The following is a 26,027-nucleotide window of genomic DNA, read 5'->3' as shown; positions in this document are numbered from 1 at the left end:
AAGCCGGTTCTCACCTCCTCTATTCCATTGAACTGCTTTACAGTTTGCTTTTTTTTTACCTAAAAGTGTCCCCGTTCGTGTTCTTGCATAGAGTACATTTTCGGATTCAAGAGAAGATGTAGGGAAAATGTAATTACGCACAAGCTTACTCCAAACATCTCTAACTTATTGTACATATATTCTATACACACATATATCCACACACGCTTGCTCAGACTCTTTCCCCCCATGCACACTTTGACTGTCTCCTCTGTAATAGGATCCAGATGTGGTACTGAGGGGGTGAGGTGTTTGTATGTCATCTGCGTGGGCGGCTATGCGTACACCCATTCATGGGGGATGCTGTCAGGCCTGATGGAGGGGCCAGGGCCCCATGCCTGAGGTGATGGGGCTGGGGGTGGGGCAAGCAGGTCACAGCCTATGCACATCTGGAAGCACTTCAGGTCAGCAGGACCCGGCTGCCTGAAAGGTGAAACACTACGACCTGACCTGAGCAGCACAGCATGGAGAGCATGCAGCAGTCTGAATGGAGAACTAGACACACATACACATTCACACTCATGTCATTTTACTATTCAACACTTATGGGTGTAAATGTAAGCTTACATTGATATACAAACAAATTCTGTTATGTTACACACTTACAACTGATTTTTTTACATTCATTTGTCTTGTGACATATACAAACATGCTTGCTTTACCATTGCTGCTGTCTTCTCCTCTTAATAAAATGTTTTACAGGACATAATAGGTGGCTACTGATGAAAAATCAGCATTTAAATAGAAGTTATACAGACTCAGACGTAAACTGTTTAAAACATTCTGAAATTCCCCAAAGTAGTCACGTCATACACTCATGTTTTTAAAAATAATCAGTCTACTTGCAAAGGGTTCAGTGGTACAGAGATTTCATCGATATGCGTGAGTATGCTACAAAAACTGAACTTCACACTCTACAACTGATAAATCTGCCTTCATGACCTTGTTCAACCAGAGAAGAGACAGAATACTGTATATACGTGGATTTAATCCATAATTCATTTTTCCTGTACTGCAGAGTAAATCATGGGAATACAATAAAGCTAATATCTGCCACTGTACATATTAAGCCTACGTCAAAACAACAGCTGAACTAGTTATTAAATAACCACAGTTAGTAAAGTCATGTACTGTCTTGTTAACCTAAAAAGCACAGAGGCAGTTGAGGGTATGATTAATGAAATATTTGTGGGCATTTAATGTGGTGTGAAAGGGTGTTGTTTTATCACAGTTATTTGTTATTTATATATTTTTATATTGATTAAGTATATTTTTTGTAATTTATTGTCTGTCTTGTATAATCTTGACTTGCTGCAGGTTACATACAGATACAGTAGTAAACTGTAACATAGTATCCAACAAAGTCTCTTTTCGAGCTTATAAGCTGGTTTACAGGAGTCATTTACTGTAAATTCAGTTCAACTGAACTGGACTATAAAATGTAACTTATCCCATCTTTATGTGTACAAACCATCAAGGATCAACAGAGATGATTAGACAGGATTAAAATCTCAAAGATCCACCTCACGTTGCAAAAAAAACATGCAAAGTTGCGCAGTATTCCATGACTATCAAAAATAATTTCTGATGACACTGAATAGTAAACATTTAAATAAAGCAGAACAAACGTCCATTGTTAATCCCTGCTATATTTAAATGTTAATTATTAAATTTTTAAAGATGGGCATAGATGAAAAGACGTGTTTTCCACAAAAAAGTTAACAACAGGTCAGTCAAAAAAACTTTCTTATGGATATAGGTTCAATCCAAAATTCCAAGGGCATATCTATAACCAGCAAAATACATTTTTACCTTATTTATTTATAGCATTGTTTATTCTTAAACGTTGGTTTCGACTAACACAAATAAGACATTTTAGACAAGGTCATGATGTAGTTACACTGTTGCCTGCAACAGTTTCTCAAATGTCAGCATTTAGTAAAACAGTCACTAAACAAAGTATGTCTTTTCGACTGCAGAATCCAACACAAAAGTATATGATTGATTGCTTGAAAATGCTTTTATTACCATATATTTCCAAATATAAGAAGGAAAAATATGATCGAAAAAATCATATCACCTCCAAAAAAAAAAATTAAACACAATTGTGTTAGTGAACAGTGAGCAGATACATAAGTCACCATGGGGAACAGCACTTAGCCTAAACAGTGGTGTAATAGTCTAGAACCAACATTAAGATGTTGCAATCCGGCCCAAACCCGACCAGTTGCATTGACAATTGTATACATCGATATTCAATGTCTAGACAGCTGCCACTGATTAAAAATCCACTAATGTGTCTTTGTTACCACTGGCTGTAGTGGAATTTGTTTTTGGTGATTCTTTTGCCAAAACTCGGCATCAAACAGACACATCAAGTCCTGGTGTTATTTTAATTGTTCAGTGGTGAACAACAGTCCTCCATTGTTTGCCATGAAATTTTCTTTACGCCTCGTCCAGTTGACCCAAAATTAAGCCATAAAAGAACAAAGAAAGGAGAGCTTACAGCATCCAGACACTCTGTCTGCTACTTCCTACTCATTTAGTGTAGCCCTGCTCATTGACTTGTTCACCAAGGAGCAGACCTTGCGTTGTCTTACAGTCTTCAGTTCAGTACGAATTTAGATTCAGTTTTCTGAAACGTCCCTCCATTGGTGTTGAAGGAAAAAAGACAAATAAAAGGGGCTACAGTGCAATTCCATTGTTGTAGGAGGGGTTGAAATGTCACATCCACTGTACGCTGAGATACGACAAAAAAAATCTCTTCTACAGGCAAACTATTCCAGCTCCTCTGAGATCCTCTCATCATCTCGTGCTCCTCTGTTGTCCCCTCTTCTCATCCCTCTTTTCAGGCTTAGTTGACAGTGGGCACCTGGTTGAGGCTGTATTCTTTGGCTTTCAGTCTCAGGTTAGCAATGCTGTTGGCCATATTCATTCCCTGGGTGGAAGTGGTGTTGCCACAAGTGGGTGGGTAGGTTGCCATGGCGCTGAAAATGAGACATGAAAAGGATAGCTACAGTGATCAAACTTAAATGTTACAATATTAAGTATTACAAATAAAATGTATGTCTTATAAATTAAATTAAAATGGTTGAGAAACAATGCCCAAATCTGAGTTACTCACATAGCATAAACAGGGAATTTATATGGCCCTCATGTAAATAAAAATATAGTGCTTAACTCACCTATTTCAATGTAAAACCGTAAAAAGACATTTGAAAAGTACTTGCTTTCTGTGGGCAGCATTTTCTGTGGCACTCGCATCGGCCCTCCCTCCGGCCTTGGGTACCAGCTTAAAAATATATAAATAGTTATATATTAATGCTTCCGGAATACTGCATTAATATGGAAAAAGCATTATATGTGCACAGTAATGCTTAAAGTGTGCATTGAAATTTGACTGGCATGGTTACTGGTCAAATGCGTAGCCTTGCCAGAAAGTGTTCCCGGTCGAGTTGAGTGATTCAGCTGCTAGGAAAAAGGTATTTGGCCGGAGTGGCAGGGTTAGTTACTCTGTATGGCTTTTAAGAAGGAAGATTATTGTGAATCATAACCAGTGTAACCTGAGTCACAAAAAATCCTGCCCAATGGTCTTTTCTTCCTCTGCTTGTCAATGCATATCCAATGAACTTAAGGTCACGGGGGTCACAGGCGGATTTAATATGGTTTGTTTTCAGATTATCACTTCATCATCAGGGGCTCGACCCACTATCCCTTCCACAGAATGTGGTGTAAAATAACTAGCTAGAGTGCCTCTGTGCTAATTCAGATGATATTATCTGTGCAAAGCTGCTGGGAAAAGAAAGGCATTACCGTTCCTACTTGGCCATTTGGCAGCCCAGCTCATCAACTCCACAAAATGAACAGTTTTCAAAGAAAACTGAAAAACTTAAGAACTAAATTGTTGAAGCTGTGGCACAGACATGTGTAAGAGCCATTGGTGCACAGGGTTCAAATACGGCCTCGGTCATTTCCCTATGCTATTCCCACTTTCCTGTCTGCCTCTACTGTCTTCTAAAATAATGGCCAAAAAGCCCCAAAATGAAAAACTAAATAAAAGAATAACATTTTGATAGAACCCTAAATGAAAAACAATTATTGTCAGGAATAGTTTTTTAGAAAATGAAGGAAATGCTGCGTAAAACTGAGAACGGCAGACATTAACAGATCTGAAATGAAACCAGAGCAGTCATGCACATCAGTGAGAATAATGCAAGGATTCAGAGGTTTATGGGGTTACCTGTAAGGAGCAGGAGTACCCCAGGAAAGGTAGTCATTAGGACGGGGTGCAGGACGGGGGACGATGGGCTGCTCCACTGCCGTTACATCTCCAGAGTAGGATTTGAGGAGTGAAGCATTCTTACTGGCTAGCATTGCCCGCTCATTACGACGAAACTTTGCCCGTCTGTTTTGAAACCACACCTATGAGAACAGAACCCAAAATGACACAGTAGAGCGGTTACACTGGATATTTAGCACACTGAGATGAAAGACAAATTTTAAATACACATTGTTTCAAAAGTATAGCCACGATATGTAAACATAGATCATGTTATCATGATTTTAGTGTGATAAAATAACTTTCTATCCATATCTGTGTAAAGTTATATCAAATATTTCAACTTTGTTGCCATGACGATGTCATGCTAGTAAATCCTGTAATATATTTTATCACACTAAAATCATGTTGAAGAGAGATTTTATCACACTACAATCATGGTAACATGTATAATGCTTATATCTTATGTCTATACTTTTGAAGTGTGTATTTTTATGTTTATGGATTGGCCCCGTTCACTTCCAAAGTCACTGTGATTTTATTATTTTCTTATAATCAAAATACAATTAAAATAGTTTTATAAGGTAATCAACGTTATTCTACAAATGCTGTCAGTTGAGCTTAACTTGTATTGAACTCCCAACATCCCTTTAAAAATGTGCTTCATGCAGTCAAAAATATTTTTTTAAATGACTGAATTACTATTTTAGATTACACCAACAGAAAATAAATACCTCTTAAGTCAACAACTGGATGCACCCACTCTTTCAGTGAGCATACTGATACCCAAATCTGCATCGGCACACTTTAAAGAATGAATCTAACTGATTGAACAAAAACCTGTAGGTTTTCCAGTGAACTGTGAGGACTATGCTGCAGCGCCTTTGCTTGCACACATACTGTATACCTGTATGTGGAGAACAGATCAGAGGCTTGCATAAGGAGCTCTGTGAAATACAACTGCTTGTGAAACATGGTTGAAGACAGAGCGGCAAGCCCAGATCTCGAAGACTTGGCTGCAGCACCAGGCCTGGTGGAGGCACAGTGTCCGGTTACGCAGCGCCTCAGGAATGAATTCAAAGTCTCTTTTATCAAAGCATTTCTGTATTGCTCCCTTTCTGGGACACATTAATTGCAGATGTGTTTGTTCTCTTTCTTTCCTTTCTTTCGTTCCTTCCTTCTCTTGCAAACTCTTGATCTATAAACGGGAATAATCCCCATCTTTCTACAAAAACATTCTCATTACAGGAGAATGTGGAGACTGACTGTGGCCTACAACATGTGTGCTGAGAGGCCGAGTGATCGGCTGAGGTTTTTTAAACATTTATGCCAAACTCTGATGATGAGACTAATGACAGTGGTGAGACTTGACTCAAAGATTTAGTGTTGTAACAGTGATGTGTTTCACTGCAATTGCAATCTTACTGAAACCTTGAATTAGACAAATTATTAAATCTCTTCAGCTTCTTTTGATTTTGTAAATAATTTTTTGAAGTATTATATGTAAAACTGCAATGCAGTTATTATTATTAAATATGTTTCTCTTAATATTTACAATAGGTTGATTGTTATGTTTATTGTGTTCTCAACTGTTATTGCAACCCAAATATGGATTGTAGGTCTGTTATAATCTGTCATGTACAGCAGGGAATAAACAATGCTAAATGTGAATAATAAAATCCAGCCAACCCTTCAATTGTTCAGAGTTATAGCAAAATAAATAGGCATATCAACTTTTAAAAGAAAGAAGAAAACAAAACGCTTTCCACTTGTTTATGTCAACGGCCATGCGTCCAATCAAACTCTATGATATTTTGTCATGAATTAATCTGTCATTTGGTAATATGGCTTACAATATTTAACTCAATGATTATTTCATATGTCAATCTGGATAGTCACACTTCTGCTGTTTTTGCATTTACAAAATAGTCAATTTTCCTATTCAGCCAATATCACATTAACATGTTTTTGCTTATGCAGTTCGTGGTAACATTACTCAATTTCAGTGTTTAATTTTAATGTACATTATTTTGTTACAGAGTTGGGTCACCACTTGATGTCCAAAACCAATGAGATACATTGCTCTAATTGATCACTAAACTTAATGTTTTTGCATCAGTCGGTGAGTATGTAGCTTTCAACTTAAACAAATTTGATAGGCCTAATCAACTGCAGTATGCATCAGATGATTGGTGTGGAGCTTACCTGAACTCTAGCTTCAGTGAGATTAACCCTGCGTGCCAGGTCCTCTCTAACAAAGGCATCTGGGTAGTGTGTCCGCTCAAACACTCGCTCCAGAGCCTGCAGCTGGCTGCTGTTGAACGTGGTTCTGTTCCGCCGCTGTTTCCGCTTCTTTTTCTCTTCTGAGTTTAGCTGCTCATCTGGCAGAGCACACACAGATATACATTTATGCCAGGGTTAAAGAATCAGTTTAGTTAGCAATTCATATAATAAACTTGACCATCAGCAAGAGTTGCATTCACTAAGTTGCTATAACTTTCTTGACATTTTTTCAGTTCTATCATTCTCTTCTGCTGTTGATTTACAATAGATACATTTTATGAACTATAAGTGACATAAAATGTTTTTTTTTTGGAGAGAAGTTTATATATATATGATATATATATACACACACACACACACAAACTAATTATTAATTGACTTTTTACTTTTTTATTATGGCCTGGAAAAATCTTTTACACTATGAAGTAAATGAACAAGTCAATGAGCAAAGTGATCCCACTTTGTAAAGTGCTTGGACATTTCACTCAAGATCTTAAACCATTAATAGTAGCTTACTTAAATATTTTTCTCTGTTCATTTAGAAATTCTGTTATCAGTCAAATTTTGCTATCACAGAAACTGAGATCAGGCTCTCGTTGTTTTCCACAAGTGCTCTAATGGAGAGATGTATACATAAAGGGAAACACTGACCTTACAATGCCTTTCTTTAGTCTGAGCAATCTTTAGCAGAATGTCCTAAAAATGTGTTTTCATCCTTGTTGCACTATGATACTTCAAACAAATAAATAATATATGATATATGATAAATAAATGCAGTAAAAGGGATTTTGAAGCCCTTAAAGAGTATAGTCCCATCACAGTAGCCCCACTTCAGCCAAAAACATAAAATAACTTTGACTCTCATGAGACTCGATAATCACCCAACTGACAGCACAAAGTGAATAGCACACCCTGTTTAGGTTACAATTTTAATATAGACATCCATCAATCAATATGTTACTTTTATCATATGTAAAATGAAATGTTATTGTAAGATATTATAATAGAGAGAAGCTCTAAGAGGAAAATGTACTGGTTTAGCAAGGGGTTTGGTAGACTGTAGAAATTATTATTTAAACTTCCTGTTTCCTACAATTGAATGAAAACACCAGCTGTTAAATGGGGCATTGGGCTTGTTATGGGAAACATAACATTATTTGTGTCATGTTAGATGACACAAAGAAGATAGTTAAGATAATTAAATCTGTACAACACTTGCTGGATTGTAGAGAGTTTGTTCAAATTTTAGAGGTCATTTAGGACAGTCAGCAAAAAACGACCTATAGTATAAAAACACAAATTAAGGAGCTAATTTGGAAAGTATGGTCTAAAACCAAACCATTCTAACGGATTTAAATTATAGATGTATGAATGAGAGTCATGATGCCAAAAGAGAAGTAATTAATATATGCTTCTACACGCATGTGTCCGACTCGTATCAAACAGTGCAATACTGTTATAATAATCTAGAATATTTTCCTGCCTCGGAAATTTCAGGATTTGGACATTCCTAAAAAATAACAACAAAACATTTTTTTTTTTTTTTTTTCAATTTAGCTCTATCGGGCCAACAAATGCAATTCACAGCCCAAAAGTGTTACGAAAAGAAAAGAAAAAAACAATATGTATCCATATTAGCTTAAACTATTTGACAGATCCTAAAATATTTTTCCCGTAACATAAATTCTTAGAAATGAGGATGCGGTCATTATATTATTAAATACTAAAAGGTGCAATACATTTAGGCTACGACCAGCAAAACATGGATTTTATTGATAGACAGATGTAATGGAATGCTATCTGATAACATAACTGAATACTGTATATGTTCAATGCAAGATAATGATGACAAATTATAGTGTTTAAATTGACTGAAAATGTCCAGAAACTGGTGCATTTAGGACCTTGTCTCTGAATTGTCTTTCTTCTCGTTTTTATTTATTTATTTATTCTTTTACAATTTAAAGGCAAATCAATCCCCTTGTTTTAAACTTAATTTTAACACTTTTAACATAGTTTTATTTCCTTGTTCGGAAATGATCTATCAGTGAGTTATAAGTTGCCATTCAGCAGTATTTTGCCTTTATTTATCTATTTATTTTTATATATGCTGCATTTTCGAGATTCCACTTTGGTTAGTTGTCAGATCACAACAGAGTAGTGTGATTTGTGTGTACCACTAATTTTATCATATCTACCTGCCATTCACTTCAACCCTATTTCCTGAAATATGTAGTAAATTGAACACTAATTAATATGTAAAGCAAATTAGCCAATCTACTAAATCACTGTTAGCAGTTTTAGCAAACAGTTCAAGCCTCCTACAAATCAAATATTTGAAAGTTTTCAAGAGGTCATATTTTGATTACTTGATTAAGGGATGGGATATCAAGAATAGTAAATGATGTAACTTTTCTCTTACAGAATTTGCAAAATGCACATAACCTAACCTACATATGTTAATGAGACGTGTTAGGCTAGTATAAATAGTCAGCAATGTGTGGTTCTGGATGATTAACTCAGGTTGTAGTGTGTGCTACTCCCTTACCATACCATAAGCTACCATACCACATATCATCCATCCATCTATCTATCTATCTATCTGTCTGTCTATCTATCTATCTATCTATCTATCTATCTATCTATCTATCTATCTATCTATCTATCTATCTATCTACTGTTTGATCAGACACTTACTCTCCTGCTGTGTTGTATCACTGCCGCTGGTCAAACCCGGGGATTCCAGCATAGTCCTGCCCGGTTCCCCCACGCTCTCGTCCGTCTGAGAACCAACCATTTCCCCAGCCTCCTCTAGATCCAACAGGTGGCTCACCGAGAAGTTCTTTTTAGCCTGCAGGTTTTCCAGGTTGGCTGTGATGGGACTCTCCAGTCTGCTGGATATGGTGGCGTGTCTGTCCATTACATGAGCATAGCTAGAAGTCATGACGCAAATACGATGCTGGGGCAACGGTATTATTACCAAAGTGATCCTCCTTGCATATATTTGAAGACAATATCACATGAAACAGCGTCTCCAAACCAATGCGAGATATCTTAGTTGCCTGTGTTGCCTGTGCTCACTATAAAAGCTGTTCCCACAGATCCAGGTGGGACAGTAAAGTATCTTCAACTTTGTGGAACTTAATATGACTGTGAAGACCATAAAGTCGATTCAATCCGTCCACTCATAGCCATAGAATCTCTTCTGCAAAATTCTGTTGGTTCAGCACTGTTGTTAAATACGAAAATCTGCTCGAGCTCCACGGAGTTGTTGACTGAGCGCGGATCTAAATGCTGAAGCCTTGCAGATGCATTCGCGTAAAGTTAGCTGGCTGAAGGCTAGAGGAGGCAGGACACGACACCGCCTTTCAGACGCTGTTGACTCTCTCCTCTACTCCTGTCCACTCCAGTCCAGTCCACGCCGCACTCTTCTCTCGGGAACACGCGTTCTGGCACTTCAAACGGCGCGCACACTGGCAAGCAGTGAGTGGAGTGGATTGTAAATGAAAAATTGAGACCCCTGGGAGAGAAGATGAAGCTGAAAGGCTCTCGTAATTACGTGGCAAAAGACTTCTAGCTTTCTTTGACGTTTCACAGCCCCCCTCCCTCCTCTGTCAAGCTTCCTTCTTTGAATGTTAACCCTCCCTAATATCTGAGTCTGAACCCCACATTTTGTATATATGTCATTGATTATGATTGCACTCAAGAACACTGACATAAAACAATATTAAAATGTTGTATAGCACATATCGCAGGAAACGTCAAATAATTGGGTGATTAGTTCACAGTTGGTAGAAAGTTTTTTCTTCTAATGTCCTCAAATATAGGCATATAAGAAATGGAAATGGTAATCAACCAATATATAATTCAAATAAATAATGCATAAATATTATAAAAGAGCATTTTAAAGGAATATTATTGGGTCAAAACAAGTTAAGATCAAACTAGGCTATAAACACAAAAAATATTTGAAACTCCTTTTCTTTAGAAAAAAACAAAAACAATAAACAACGAGGTTACAGTGAGAAGAAAGAGAATGGGGCCAATCCAACATGATTTTAGTGTAATGAAATTACTTACTAACCTGTTCCGTGTAAAGTTAGGTTATATCAAAATTAACGTGAAATGTTACTTGAGACTGAAGTGCAAAACGTGAAACGGCATTGTACTTCAGTAAAAAAATAAATAAATAAAAGAAAACATCTGATAATGAAGGTGCACTGTATTTATTATTAAAGGAATATTCCGGGTTCTATACAAATGAATCTTAATCGAGAGCATTTGAAGCAAAAAATCGGGATTACAGTGAGGCACTTACAATGGAAATGAATGGGGCCAATTTTTGGAGGGTTTGAGGGCATGAATGTGAACCTTTTAATTTTGCAAAAGCATTAATTCTTATGTTAAAACTTGTGCATTTGAGCTGTTAACAATACCTTAATAATAGTTGCTTAAATCGTCGTTTTTTTTACGGTTTTATAGCGTTACGTCGTCATGGCACGAATTTGTATTTGTCAAGCAAAAAAAAAAAAAAAAAGGGATACATTTCTGGCTGCAGTGGCCTATACAGCTCTAGCTGGGAAGATAGTAGTGTCAGGCCGCTTGGTGAGTTATAAGTGTGGGTTTTCACAAGGTAAGTGTCCATGTGTTTCAAAAGCAGAGTCTATAGGTTCCTCACTGCCACAGACATCCCAGCGCTTCCAGGCCCAGATCTGGGAAAAGAACACTTGATGCCATCAAAGGAAAACGGATTGAAACCAGATGTGTTGCCTTCGTTCTTTCCATGTATTTAATTAAGCCGCTGTTGGGATGGAGTAGACCTTTTTCATCATTAGTTTCCCCTCCACATTCCCTCAGCTGCCAGCTCCTCTACAAGCGACTTCTCTCATGAAAAAGGCCTGCCATCGGGGTCAAGGATCATGCAATTGGAGACAGTCTGTAAAATTGCTCCTTTTCAACCTGCAAAAAGTTTTTTATTGAAAGTCAAATCCGCGTGGCACATGTCCATCATCGTTTGAGCTCAGGCGTCCTGCTTGAAACAGTACATTTGTTTATGGCCTGTCAAAACCCAATGTTTAAAAGGGTTTTTACGGCTTCATCGCGTTGGGCAGACAGCTTACATAAAAAAAAGGAAAAAATATAAATAAAGGTCGATCAACCAAAATGCATGGTTTGGACAGCTATACATGAACATGACCTATTGTGCATGGATTACTTTTCTTGCATTGTTTGCATTGTTATAGCCAAAAATGGAAATTACAACATGGACATTCAAGAATTCATACGACTTTTAGTTTAGCAGGAATCTTTTAACAATCCCATAGAGCAATATGGAGCAAAATGGAGCAAAAAGATGCAAAAAAATTACTAAACTGATCTTTAAAATATATTTCTTAAAAGTAAATGTATTTATTTGTCTGAAAAGATATGTCTATATATAAAGAATGTTATAACTTCATTGAAAACAGCCCTCTCTACTTTGACTTAATGGCATTATAAAACAGACTCGACAACTTTATAGGATAAATATTGCTAAACATATTTTGTATCAATAAAGAATCGAATAATTTTATATATATATATATATATATATATATATATATATATATATATATATATATATATATATATATATATATATATATATATGACAGCACGTGCATTTCCAACAGTTACTAATTTACAGTATAAAACAAAACACTTAAGATCCAGTTTTCTAGCACGAAATTTTTAATTGCACTGCACAATTTGTCAAGAAATTTGTAAAAACCCAAATTCAGTCATTTTTAATGCGCATTGTAGTCACACTCGTAATTATGATTGCAAGAATTCATTAAAATCTAGAGGTCATTAAAACTCATCCATGGCTAACGGGGACTTTGTTCGATTTGGGAGTAGCCTAGCTAATATTTTTGAAATATGCAAAAGCACCAAGAATTTACAGCTGACTATTGTAGACTATCAATACCAGCATAATCGCAAAATTCAGTTTTAACTGACTTTTTGAAGGCTCAAATTAGTATCATGTTTTTTTTTTTTAACTGTGCTATGGAGCATGACTTGTTAAAGGTGGCCTATTTTTATTTTATACCCCCAACAAATGAGACTTAAAATATGTGCTTTACCAATCAGCCGACAGCAGAAGCCGATCTACTAAGCCCATGACACAAAAACATTTTGACATAGCTACGAACTAGTTTTGGATGACATGTTGAGCAAATGGCACTATCAAAAAGCGCGCACATGTCTGCAAGTGTTTCCCGCTCACGATGAAACGCGCGTGCACAGGAGGAGGCAATTTAATTGCAGGCTACTTAGGATATGAAAGAGGACAGAGCTCGCGGTGGCATAATCAGCACCAGAGGTTAATGGACAGCACTACCGTATACTTAATAGTGTTAACGCCTTCCTAATAAGAGGGATTTAACACAGTTTAAGTAATATATATTGACGCAGTTTTTACTTCAATCAACAGCAGAAATATAGGCTGCAATAACAAAGTTGTGCCATAGCATATCAATATGTTCTATGTTAAATAGGCCTGTCAAATTATTTATTAATAAAGACACATTTGTAAAATCAATGTATATACAGTTAATTGCACATGGCATTACTAAATACCCTACATAAAATACATGTAAATACAGTTTATTACTCATAGCATTATGTGATCACGGAATTGATGTTGAAAGCATTTATGGTTTTTGTTTAAATTCTGACTGACTATCCTTTTGCAGCTGATGTCAGTTGTAGCCTACATTGTCAAGTTCAAATCGTTTGTGGTTCGCAAAAAGTTGCTGTTAAAGTGACAGACTACATTATTGGGTCTTCTTTATATTTATTTTGGCTAAAATTAGCTTTATTTTTTTACTTTTAGAGTGATTTAACCTTTAAAATAGCCTTTAGCCTATTTAGAGATCTTCCTATTAAATAGGCCTACACGTAATGGTTAATTATTTTCAATGAATGTGTTTTTTTTTTTCTTTTCTTTTCTTTTTCTTTTTACATTTTATTGGATGATAAACTGCAAACCGACAATGATTTTTAAATAAGATTTATCCCTCATAATAAAACCTTGGACAGTAATAATGTGAAAGTGTTTCCAGTGCTAAAAATACAGATTGGGAAAAGTAGCATATAATTGGAATAAGCTTAGGCCATTAAAACCTCTCTTCCTAAAATTAATCGTTTTCTTCGCTGTTGCATCTATATGAGGGTTCGGCATGATCAAAATGTGACTTGCCAGAAGGCAGAAGTTTTCAGTCAAAGTTGATCTGTGTATTTTCCTCTCAACTTTCTCGGGTTACGGAGCCTTTTAAACATGTCTCGGATGAGTGAGGGCACAAAAATCAGAGAAAAAGCGCTCTCCCAAACTAGGATTCATACTAAATTTTCTTTCCAGTATTTATATCCAAAATTTGCCAGTCCTGATAATACAACAGAATACAATCGAATAGAATATAATCTTTATTTTTGTGTATTGTTTTCATTGTATGTTTATTTTAATGCTTTGCCACTGTAAGTATTTGTACCCTAGTTTAGTTCCAATTTAGAATATTTGTATTGTGAAACTGTGCTAAATAGTTATTAAAAACTTGTTTAAGACTTTGATGGACCAGATGTGACAATGTTTTGTCAAGAAATTAGGTTTGGCATAAGAACCATAAATAAACGACAGTCTGCACTCCTCCATGTTCAGACGTACTGAATCGCTGCAAGAGTTAGAAGTGGGTAGAAGGAGTTGCAAGACTCTTAAAACTAGTCGAAGGTAATATATACAGAGAAGTTCGTGGCTTTCGTTAAATATAGTAATTAAATGGACCGGTTAATTCACAGATTCCTGAAAAATACAAAAATGCAATACCATTTTAATTACTATTGAAAGGCAAGCAAAAAATAAAATAAAAATGTAAACGCTGTTTCAGTTATGTATGTCAAACATAAATGCTATTAAGTGTGCAGTACACAAAAAATACACAAAACGTGTTTTATTAACAATATATATATATATATATATATATATATATATATATATATATATTTTTTTTTTTTTTTCAAAATATTAAAATGTTGAATCTGAAGCTTTCTTTACACCCTTTATAATGTACAATTTAAAAGCAAAAGTTATATGAAAAAATTTAACCACTCCATATTTCATATTAGCAAACTATAGTTTGGGCAAGTCATTTAGGACATCTACTTTGTGCATGACACAAGCAAATTTTTTACCAACATTTGTTTACAGACAGATTGTTTCACTTTGAATTGACTATTTCACAATTCCAGTAAGTCAGAAGTTTACAAGTTAACTGTGCCTTTCAGCAGCTTCGAAAATTCCAGAAAATGATGTCAAGCCTTTAGACAAGCTTCTAATAGGCTAATTGGAGTCAATTGGAGGTGTGCCTGTGGATGTATATTAAGGCCTTCCTTCAAACTCAGTGTCTCTTTGCTTGACATCATGGGAAAATCAAAAGAAATCAGACCTCGGAAAATAAATTGTGGACCTTCACAATTCTGGTTCATCCTTGGAAGCAATTTCCAAATGCCTGAAGGTACCACATTCATCTGTACAAATTGTATGCAAGTATAAACACCATGGGACCACGCAGCCATTATACAGCTCAGGAAGGAGACGCATTCTGTCTAATAGAGATGAACGTAGTTTGGTGCAAAAAGTGCAAATCAATCCCAGAACAACAGCAAATGACCTTGTGAATATGCTGGAGGAAACATGTAGACAAGTATCAATATCCATAGTAAAACTAGTCCTATATAAACATTAAATCTGAAAGGCTGCTCAGCAAGGAAGAAGCCACTGCTACAAAACCACCATAAAAATGCCAGACTACAGTTTGCAAGAGCACATGGAAACAAATATCTTACTTCTTGAAGAAATGTCCGCTGGTCAGATGAAACAAAAATGTAACTGTTTGGCCTTAATGACCATCGTTATGTTTGGAGGAAAAAGGGTGAGGCTTGCAAGCCGATGAACACCATCCCAACCCTGAAGTATGGGGGTTCCAGCATCATGTTGTGGGGGTGCTTTACTGCAGGAGGGACTGGTGCACTTGACAAAATAGATGGCATCATGAGGCAGGAGAATTATGTGGATATATTGAAGCAACATCTCAAGACATCAGCCATGAAGTTAAAGCTCGGTCACAAATGGGTCTTCCAAATGGACAATGACCCCAAGCATACCTCCAAAGTTGTGGCAAAATGGCTTAAGGACAACAAAGTCAAGGCATTGGAGTGGCCATCACAAAGCCCTGACCTCAGTCCGATAGATAATTTGTAGGCAGAACTGAAAAAGTATGTGCGAGCAAGGAGGCCTAACCTGACTCAGTTACACCAGTTCTGTCTGGAGGAATGGGCCAAAATTCTAGCAACTTAACGTGAGAAGCTTGTGGAAGGCTACCCAAAATTTTCCAAGTTAAAACACTTTAAAAGCAATGCTACCAAATACTAACAAAGTGTATGTAAAGTTCTGACCCACTTGGAAAGTGATGAAAGAAAGAAAAACTGAAATAAATAATTCTCTCTATTATTCCACATTCTTAAAATAAAGTAGTGATCCTAACTGCCTTAAGACAGGTAATGTTTTCTGCGATTAAATGTCCGGAATTGAGGAAAAAGTGAGTTTAAATGTATTTGGCTAAGGTGTATGTAAACTTCTGACTTCAACTGTTTTTCATATCAGTATTAATCAAAAGAAAGTGAAAAGAAATAACCACTCTGCAATTTTGTTCTTAAAGCTGGTGAAAAGGAACCATGGCTTTTCTAAGTTTATTAAAAAGTATAAACTATATTCAATATAAATAAACAATATTCAGTGTATGTACTTTAGAAAAATCATTAAACAATTGTATTGCATATGCACATAGCATAATGTATATCCCTCCCACATACCACAAAAGTATTTTTCCCAGTACACAAACAAATGTTCTCATCTCTGCTAAGCAAACTGCCTGCTTTGTATGATAAAAACCGCTGTTATTGATTTGTTAACATTGGCTTAAAAGTTATCTTTTAGACGACTGCCATGTACAGATAAATTTTTCACTATTCTTGTGCAACATCGGGTGACATAAATTACAACTGTAAAACCCACAAGACAATTTGCCACGATTCCATTTTGATAAATGAAATCAGTCACAGTTGTCACCGTTATGGAATGATGTATTTATAGTGTTTTAAGACAAAGTTTTCAAAGGGAAAATCTCATTCTCTTATTGGAAGATAGAGATCAAAATATACAATGACAACCAAATGGACAATGGTTAAATAATATAGAGTGGCACAGCATTGTTTTAACAACCTACATTTAGAGTCATTGCAAGAAACAGTATCTACGATAGCTTTGTTCTCCTATGCTTGAAAGATCATCATCAAAATCTGAGGCCTATAATAGTAAGGTAAAAGTAATTTTAGCGTTTCTAGTAAAGGAATCACCCGCATGACATGTCAAAATTTAATACTGACACACCCATGTCAGACTGACACCAGGATGTCCCATGTCCTTTCACGACATTTCAATTTGAAACGCAGGACTTTTGGTTTGGTCAACATTAACATTTTCACAATGAAGAAATGTTTTAATCTAGTCAGCAAATACATAAACCATCATCTGGCCACATCTGCAGAAACATCTGTTACTCTGCTCTCCTGATTATCTTGACAGATCTTTGGTTCTGTAATGGAACTGTCTTTGTTCATATTTGAGCTATCCACATCTGTACACCCCTCAATGCCTGCTGCAGGACCATTTTCAGTAATAGGCTGTGGGTTGCCCTCCCTCTGCTTGTCCTCTTGTTCTGCGACCTCTGGCATGGGGACTTCATCATCACTAAGCTCCAGCTGAATCATCAACTCTTCCAGTTTGCAAGCCTTGCGTAGCTCGTTCTGCTGGATGATTGCACATAGGTGCTCTGTGAGCTGCTCTTTCAACTCTGTCTTCCTGTGCAAGTCCAGTTTAGCAGCAACATACTCGACCTCTGCCTTTTCAAGGCGCTTCCTGTAAACAATAAGTGATTGGCAGAGATAGAAGGGTTATAAGCACAGAAAATTAAATTGTATGCTTGATGTGTACACACAGGAACAGCAACATTTTCTTCTGTCCACTAACATAGGAAGTACACATTCAATCTGAATTTTATTAATAGTACAATAGTATTTTATTTTTTTATTTGCTTACAGTTTTTGTGTATAGATGACTAAAGATTGCTTCTAAAAATAAAAAGTCTGAGAATGACACCCATGAGTGCGTTAATATATTTAATGTAGTTATTTTATAATTAAGTAATTATACAAAAGTAATTTGTTTATAATTGTGCAGTTAATACTAAATTAGTTGGTCAACAATTTTGACAGCATTCTATTTTATACATAGTCAATGTTTAAGGACAGATTTGTTTTTGATAATACAGAAAATTAAGTGTTCAACTGTGCAATGCACAACTGAGTCATAATGCTAACAAAACAGATGTGAACTTTTTGCTATCCATCCATCCATCCATCTTCAACCGCTTATCCGAAGTCGGGTCGCGGGGGCAGCTGCTCCAGCAGGGGGCCCCAAACTTCCCTATCCCGAGCCACATTAACCAGCTCTGACTGGGCGACCCGAGCGTTCCCAGGCCAGTGTGGAGATGTAATCTCTCCACCTAGTCCTGGGTCTTCCCCGAGGCCTCCTCCCAGCTGGACGTGCCTGAAACACCTCCCTAGGGAGGCGGCCAGGGGGCATCCTTACCAGATGCCCAAACCACCTCAACTGACTCCTTTCAACGCAAAGGAGCAGCGGCTCTACTCCGAGCTCCTCACGGATGACTGAGCTCCTCACAGTATCTCTAAGGGAGAAGCCCGCCACCCTTCTGAGGAAGCCCATTTCGGCCGCTTGTACTCGTGACCTAGTTCTTTCGGTCATGACCCAACCTTCATGACCATAGGTGAGGGTAGGAACAAAAATTGACCGGTAGATCGAGAGCTTTGCCTTTCGGCTCAGCTCCCTTTTCGTGACAACGGTGCGATAGAGCGAGTGCAATACCGCCCCTGCTGCCCCGACTCTCCAGCCAACCTCCCGCTCCATTGTCCCCTCACTCGTGAACAAGACCCCGAGGTACTTGAACTCCTTCACTTGGGGCAAAACCTCATTCCCTACCTGGAGTACGCACTCCATCGGTTTCCTGCTGAGAACCATGGCCTCAGATTTAGAGGTGCTAATCCTCATCCCAGCTGCTTCACACTCGACTGCCAAGCGATCCAGTGAGAGCTGAAGGTCACGGACCGATGATGACATGAAGACAACATCATCTGCAAAAAGCAGCGATGAGATCCCAAGCCCACCGAACCGCACACCTTCCCCACCCTGACTACGCCTCGATATCCTGTCCATGAATATCACAAACAGGATTGGTGACAAAGCGCAGCCTTGGCGGAGACCAACCCCCACATGGAATGAACTCGACTTTGTGCCGAGGACCCGGACCCGGACAACTTTTTGCTAATTTAAATTAAATAATTAAGTTGTGTTTTTGTTTTAAAATTGCAGAATTAACACTGATAGGCCACAGGGGGCAGTGTTTTCATCCATTAGCAAACAAACTTTGCAGTCCATCAACTATTTATCACCCTTATCAGGGTGGAGGTCAATGGCACCTCTGTACTCTGAATTATAATGCACCTGCTACTATACTATGAGAACCATACTACAAAGTTACAGGTTTTGAATGGATTGTAAATGCACAAATAAAAGTAACATACATTAATCATTACCAAGCTAAGGAATAATCAATGCTGGCTTTTTCTATCAGTTTTCTTAGAACCCCAATGTCACTGGACACAGAATCGTCTAGTGCTTGAAGTTCTCTCTGGATCTTTTTCAGTTTCACAGCTTCAGCCTGTGTCTGTTTGGACCTGGGAAACAAGAAGTTATTTCAAGAAATGGCACTGGATATTCATACAAACAAACTCATTGTCAGGGTGTAGCAAAATCTCTCATTCTCCAGACCGACTGCAGGGATGCAAACTCATGAGACCTGAAAAAGTTATAGCAGGTGTTATAGATATATATTTTTAGTTGATTTGTTTGTTGTATTTAAAGCTTTTTGTTGCATTTAAAGCTTTTTATGTGTTTAAGATTGAAGTAACCCTTTAAATTATTTTAGAATATTTAACCAACAATTTCGGCAAAATAGCTTAAAGTTGACTTCAGATGACCGATGAGTAGTTTGCATCTCTGCGATTAATTTTGATAAAATTTTAAAGCAGAGTTCTTCCTACTTTTCAGCAATTGTCTTTGTAAGGAGAGCTTTTTTCCTTTTATTCTTCTCTTCCATTATCCGTTGTTCCCACTGCAACTGCTGCAGACGGTTCTTCTCCCGACTGTTATAAGAAAGGTTGGAGTCTTATATTTAACAAATGTTACAACACAAAATAAGCAAACATCTGTACCAATTCATATAATTTTTGTTGAAACATAACCTGTGACGGTAACACTTTAGAATACTGTATATTACTTAATGCATAACTAATAAGGAATTACTGCAGAACTAATAGGTCATTCTTCATTAACACTTAAGTCACTACTATAAACTACTAAGGAAGATGTGTTAACTAATCAGTATGTAATAGTATTTTATAGTTGTGTTAAGTAACGATTAGCTAATCTATATCTATTGAATTCAGTCATGCCTCCTGATGAACTACTTTTAATTATCTACTAATTCAGCTTCAGGAGAAATAACTATTGAGTAACTACTAATGAACAGTCGATTAATTACAATTACAATAATATCATAACAATTAGCCATTATAATATTCAGGTTGTGGCCCTTTCTTCTTCCTCACTTCTAATGTTATTTTTACTATGGAAATGCAATATGCATTTCGTGGAATTACTGCACTCGCAAAATTAGTCATTACAGCGAATTTAGTAGTTTTGGCCTGTATGGTCAACTGCTTTGTGAGTGTGGTCTGTAACAAGAAATCAACAACGGAATGGAACCCCATCCCCACTAGAAGTGCCTAGCCAACTTACCTCAGGTAGGTTTATGATTTATATACAGTATAGTGTGTGTGTGTCTCTTGTTTTCCTCAGCACATAACACATTACATTTGGGTAAATTATTCCTGTATGTAAGGCAATGACTGAGGGGAAGGGAACATACAGGGAACCCCTGAGTAATTAATAAAGAATTACCACATAATTATGAGGGAATTACTTACAACCTGGAACAGTATTCTAAAGTGAAAATATTTTCACTTTAGAGTTGGCTAGTCACTTCTAGTGGGGATAGGGTTCCATTCCATTGCTGATTTATTGTTACAGACCACACTCACAAAGCAATTGACCATACAGGCCAAAACTACTAAATTCGCTGTAATGACTCATTTTGCGAGTGTAGTAATTCCACGAAATGTGTATTGCATTTCCATAGTAATAATAACATTAGAAGTGAGGAAGAAGAAAGGGCCACAACCTGAATATTGTAATGGCTAATTGTTATGATATTATTGTAATTGTAATGAATCGACTGTTCATTAGTAGTTACTCAATAGTTATTTCTCCTGAAGCTGAATTAGTAGATAATTAAAAGTAGTTCATCAGGAGGCATGACTGAATTCAATAGTTATTGATTAGCTAATCGTTACTTAACACAACTATAAAATGCTACAGTGCTTTCTCTGTGGGAACACAGTTGCTGTGACCTTCCTTAGTAGTTAATAGTAGTGACTTAAGTGTTAATGAAGAATTACCTATTAGTTCTGCAGTAATTCCTTATTAGTTATGCATTAAGTAAGATACAGTATTCTAAAGTGTTACCCCTGTGACAGATTGATCTTGAACAAATGTAGCAAATCTGTATTCAAATGTTCTAAGCATTATTCTCATTATTCACAATCGTGGCGTCAACACATGGATCTCTGCCCCAATTTTTGCTAAATAAATAGACTTACTAACAATTCCACTTCCTGTTTGTCCAGCTCTTTGAGGATCACTGTTGGCATTGCCTCTGCAGATGGTTCTGGATCATGCTTGACAAATTCTGATTCATGCTTAAACAGTTCTGACTCCAACAGCTTAGGTTCCTCTTGTGATTTGAGAGCAGCAGGGTGACTGACAGCAGGTGGGTCTGGGGGTTTGCTAAGCTGTTGCTCTGGTGGCAGACGGCCGCTGTCCACCTTCTGATGGGCTGCCAGATGTAGAGCCCTCTCCCGCTGTAGCTGCAGCCTACTCCGGTTAGTTGGAGCGGGCCTCCGGCCACGACCCAACGTGACAGGGACAGTCTGGATCGCTGAAAAAAAAAAAAAGTAGATAATAGCAGACTTAAATCAGTACAACATTTTGATCAGCCAATTAGTTATTAATAATTTCATAATAGTTCAACTACCGAAGAAAGTTAACGTAACTTTAGACTGTCTATGTAGGCAACTCGTAAGGTTTTGAGACAACTATTTATTTCGTATTAAATTATAATTTTGCAAAATGAAAATCAGAATTATGTGTTTATTTAGTAACAAATATACTTCGATAAGACGAAATAAGAACTATCTGAGTTAAGTTTGTGTATTCTAATCACTACTGTACTTACTGCTCTCGCCGTTCTGCTGCATTCTTAGCAGCTCTTCCTCTGAAAATCCAGCCCATGCAGCCATTGTCTGTACTCTATCAAGTGTCTTTCAAATTAATTCCAACTCTGTTTTAACAAATGCCAATATAAATGGCATGAAATGCTATCTTACAAGATAGACATACTGTACTTTCGGTGAGCTTTTTCATCTGGGCGCCATGTTTGTATTTTGACTGCCACGTTCAAGACCCTAGAAGGTCCCTATGCGGGTGCCCTCTGATTTTGCCTGTTGATTTTGTATGGAAATTAAAAACAATAACAACGTATGTTATTCATATTTACAACTTTATTCTGTTTTAAAAATACGTTTGACACTGAACTTTTTGGGCTTTGATTTGAAGAGTAAAATTAAGTACTTATAAATGACAGGCAAAATTTTGAGTAATAACATGAAATCCAGTTTCCTGTTTGAGCCATAAAAATGCAAATCAAGCTTGGTAGAGTCTTTCAAAGTAAACTGTGAAACAGTATGTACACCTAAATGAATCTTTATGTACTTATGTCTTCTGACAAGCACTTTGTAAGCACTATACTTTGTAAACACTGTTTATTGCTAAATACATTATTTACTATTTACTAAGCAATTCACTTTAGAAATTATTTACTATATGTATAGTAGACTACAGGATTTATCCTTATAAACAAATGCCACCCTTATAAAAAATCTTAAATTCTGGCAAACTTGCTGCTAATTTGCCAGTCATTAATATTTTCACATGCAATTGAGCTTTCTATTTGCCACAAATGTTTTGCAAAAGTTTGAAGTTTTTCACTGGTAGTGGTGAACATGCAGTAAACCTTTGGCAACAATGGACTATTTGTCACTACTGGCAAACACTTTTGTAGCAAACCATAAAGAAGAGTTTGCTTCAAAGCTCATTTGCATGTGAAAATAATGCAAATTTGCCACAAGGGTTTGCCAGAAGAGTTTACAGCAAAGGTAATTTGCCTCTAGGGTTTGAAATTAGCACCCGCCGTCACGCCAAATGTGGATATTTCATGTGCAGTAGTGGGTAAGTTTGCTCATCTGCCCGCCACTATGGCAGGGCAACCTGTAACACATAAGAGTGACATATTACAAGAAATGCTGTTAGACACAAAGATGTCTTGATGTTTGAATAAACCCTCTTCATTGTATTTTGATGAACAGACACAAGAAAATAAATTGATGTGCTTGTCTGTTTCACTGTGTGTTCAGAGGCTCAGTGGCGCAAGAATGCTTCTCATGGAAAACACACATGCATAGAGTTCTCACTCTTCTTCTTTGCAAGAATAGTGTCATCTATGAGAACTCTGCAAATGGTCTCAGAACATCTAAGGAGTTGCTCTGGGTTTAGTTTGCTTTATTTCCACGGAGCAGTTCGCTCTGTGCATTCTGAACGCAACTCTGTAGGTTCACTTTATTTTTTACATTGCTTAATTTGAGATATTTGTGGCTGTATATGTTACCATATAGCAAATGACATGCAACGTCATTAGGTGAATTGTCATGTGTGACAATGGTACAGAATAGAGAAGTTTCTCTTCTGCGCTTGTCTACACATAGCCTCCATTTGTATTTTGCAAAATTATAATTATGATATTAATAATAATAATATGTATTATGCAACCATTCCATTACCAAATAACATTATATCAAAATTATAAATACTGTTTGTGTGTGTGTGTGTGTGTGTGTGTGTGTGTGTGTGTGTGTGTGTGTGTGTGTGTGTGTGTGTGTGTGTGTGTGTGTAAACATTAACATTAATACACAAACTGTACCTTGGTTTATAGATCAATGTTTGAAAGCATTCTAACATGTATTATTGTCTCATGGTATGGCAATCTTACAGTTAAACAAAACATTGGACAAATGGCAATGATTATTTAAATAATCTTTTAAATGAAGTCATTATTACTATTTAAGTATGATGGTTGGCGTCATGTTATTATTCTAAACTTCTGTTGTTTGGTTAATGTATAAAAAAATATATTTTGTGATGCTTGGAAGTATTTATTTTTTATTCTGTTGTTAGCTTAATTTATACACCTGTCTTCTATGTGTCCCTATGCTTGTATGAAATGTGAGGAAATTGTGTGTGTATATGTATGAATTTTGTCATCCTTTTATGCTAGAGTCAAAGACAAATTTCGGTTCTATGAGAAATTGAATTGATAATAAAGTTTAATCTAAACTAAACTAAAATTGGGCATTTATCAGCCACTGTGCCTGGTGGGAAAAAGTGTATTTCATACACTGTTTGCCTGTGAACAGAATGCAGATTTGCCACAGGAGTTTGAACCTGTTATATTGTTTCTTATAAATATGACTGTTTGCTTTATAACAGTCCTTCTGGAAAGCTACATCAGACTGTTGGAGTCAATGGCTAATTTTGTTTATCCTCCTCTTCATACTCCACTTACCCTCTTCACATTCACTGAGCCATCCTGCACTCTTAATAGCCAGAGAGGATAGAGTTTAATGAAAGAGCATGCTTGGTGATAAAAAAGCATGAAATCCACAGAGAATAGTAAATGTCAAACAGTTGTATTGAGTTACACTTTCCCTTTATCGCCAGACAAGCACTCTATGTGGGCTTATGGGAGGCCCAGTAATTTTTCTGGTTCAACTGCTTATCTGTGTGATCTACCATGTTTTGCCAAATTAGGCTTGAATGAATTAAGTCCTGTGTGTATGTGTTCACTTCTTAAGCTGCAACACTCATTTCCTATGTTACCAGTACCATCCGTGGGACATTTTGACCTCCATTTGTGGTGGGTGGTTTGGTAGCACCAAGTAAGTGTTGTGAGCTGCCTGTTTCGAAAGTAGAAATACCAAGATGTACTAAGTGGTCCAACACTGTCAAGTCCAAACATAAGCTCACGTAATCAGTGATCCAAAACAATGAAGCATTGTTGAATATTTAAGAAACCAAAATTATTTACACATGTAAACATTGAATCTTATAGAACAGTTAGATCTGATTGGCTAATCTGATTAGTGTGATTCTTCAAATATGACCTATTGATTAATATAAACTGGCAGCCATCTTTGGCAGAGCCCATTTGATGTGTTGGCCCATTGCCCTCAAGGAAGTGTTGCCATGACAACACTTTACCCAGACAGGAAACCTAAAATAAAGGCAAAACTTTAGAGCAGCTACCTTAATTAACTCTCTTTCTTTCTGCCATTCCTGCTTTCTTTGCTGTTAAAAAAACAAAACAAACAATGTCTTATTCAGCTTTATAGGGAAGCCAACTAATGCTGCTACTAAGTTATCATAATGGATCTGGATGCATGTGCACGAACGGAGAGGCCAATTATGTCTCTGGTCCCCCAACCATCCCTCAACTGTATTTAATAAACTTTAGTTTAAAAAAAAAAAAAGGACTGTGAACTGTCCTACATAGGATGTATATGGCAACCAAACAATCACTACTGATTCATTTCAGCTTTTTAAAGACAAACTCACATCTTTCACCCATCTGGAAATATTTATGCACTTTAAAGGAGAAACACCTCAGGAGAGGATTAATGTGGACTGGCAGGGAGACAAACTGATACATGGAGTCTATATGGCAGGGCACGAGTAAATAGTCTGTCATAGTGATCACTATGTTCACTTAAGATTGAAGAGTCTTTGTCCCAGGGCTGACCACATGCTCAATAACAAGGAAGACCTGTATGGGCACAAAAGAAAGGCGACTGAGGAGCTAAAGGACCACAATCGCCTGAAGAACAAAAAGCCTATATTTGCAGTTCAAAAGTTAAAACTTGAAAGACATTGTTGCATTGTTAGATTGGGTCCCATATACACCCT

General features: G+C 36.8%; 2 protein-coding genes across 5 annotated transcripts; both read right to left on the bottom strand.

Annotated features, from left to right (window-relative positions):
• Nucleotides 1–1,890: 1,890 nt before the first annotated feature.
• LOC127624104 (paired mesoderm homeobox protein 1-like) lies at nucleotides 1,891–10,188 on the bottom strand. Of its 3 annotated transcripts, none has more exons than XM_052098768.1 (5): nucleotides 9,299–10,188; nucleotides 6,524–6,699; nucleotides 4,280–4,461; nucleotides 3,266–3,331; nucleotides 1,891–3,026 (listed from the first exon to the last, which is right to left on the bottom strand). In XM_052098768.1, the coding sequence occupies exons 1-5, from the start codon at nucleotides 9,543–9,545 to the stop codon at nucleotides 2,894–2,896; spliced, it is 804 nt and encodes a 267-aa protein (XP_051954728.1). In that variant the 5' UTR covers nucleotides 9,546–10,188; the 3' UTR covers nucleotides 1,891–2,893. The 3 variants fall into 3 exon arrangements, with proteins under 3 accessions (XP_051954728.1, XP_051954726.1, XP_051954727.1); XM_052098767.1 differs by having other exon boundaries at nucleotides 1,893–3,026; nucleotides 3,270–3,331; nucleotides 9,299–10,186; XM_052098766.1 differs by lacking the exon at nucleotides 3,266–3,331 and having other exon boundaries at nucleotides 1,892–3,026.
• Nucleotides 10,189–16,360: 6,172 nt separating this feature from the next.
• LOC127624157 (RAB6-interacting golgin-like) lies at nucleotides 16,361–22,388 on the bottom strand. Of its 2 annotated transcripts, XM_052098843.1 has the most exons (5): nucleotides 22,189–22,388; nucleotides 21,558–21,891; nucleotides 19,877–19,978; nucleotides 19,370–19,510; nucleotides 16,361–17,615 (listed from the first exon to the last, which is right to left on the bottom strand). In XM_052098843.1, exons 1-5 carry the CDS (start codon nucleotides 22,250–22,252, stop codon nucleotides 17,225–17,227), a joined length of 1,032 nt encoding a protein of 343 aa, XP_051954803.1. In that variant the 5' UTR covers nucleotides 22,253–22,388; the 3' UTR covers nucleotides 16,361–17,224. The 2 variants fall into 2 exon arrangements, with proteins under 2 accessions (XP_051954803.1, XP_051954805.1); XM_052098845.1 differs by lacking the exon at nucleotides 19,370–19,510.
• Between the last annotated feature and the right edge of the window lie 3,639 nt (nucleotides 22,389–26,027).

This window comes from Xyrauchen texanus, chromosome 30 (assembly GCF_025860055.1).
Source record: "Xyrauchen texanus isolate HMW12.3.18 chromosome 30, RBS_HiC_50CHRs, whole genome shotgun sequence".
NCBI classification, from domain to species: Eukaryota; Metazoa; Chordata; class Actinopteri; order Cypriniformes; family Catostomidae; genus Xyrauchen; species Xyrauchen texanus.
The sequence above is the reverse complement of the archived record's forward strand: the minus strand, read 5'-3'. Positions and strand labels throughout refer to the sequence as shown.

What these genes read in the sequence shown, in the direction of transcription:
- LOC127624104 (XM_052098768.1), bottom strand. Translation starts at nt 9,545, where the DNA reads ATGACTTCTAGCTATGCTCATGTAATGGACAGACACGCCACCATATCC. An exon ending in TGATACAACACAGCAGGAGA is followed by an intron (nt 6,700 to 9,298) that starts GTAAGTGTCTGA and finishes GTGCTCTGCCAG; the next exon opens with ATGAGCAGCTAAACTCAGAA. An exon ending in ATGCTGCCCACAGAAAGCAA is followed by an intron (nt 3,027 to 3,265) that starts GTACTTTTCAAA and finishes TCTCATTTTCAG; the next exon opens with CGCCATGGCAACCTACCCAC.
- LOC127624157 (XM_052098843.1), bottom strand. Translation starts at nt 22,252, where the DNA reads ATGGCTGCATGGGCTGGATTTTCAGAGGAAGAGCTGCTAAGAATGCAG. An exon ending in ACAAAGACAATTGCTGAAAA is followed by an intron (nt 19,511 to 19,876) that starts GTAGGAAGAACT and finishes CTTGTTTCCCAG; the next exon opens with GTCCAAACAGACACAGGCTG. An exon ending in ATTGATTATTCCTTAGCTTG is followed by an intron (nt 17,616 to 19,369) that starts GTAATGATTAAT and finishes TATTGTTTACAG; the next exon opens with GAAGCGCCTTGAAAAGGCAG.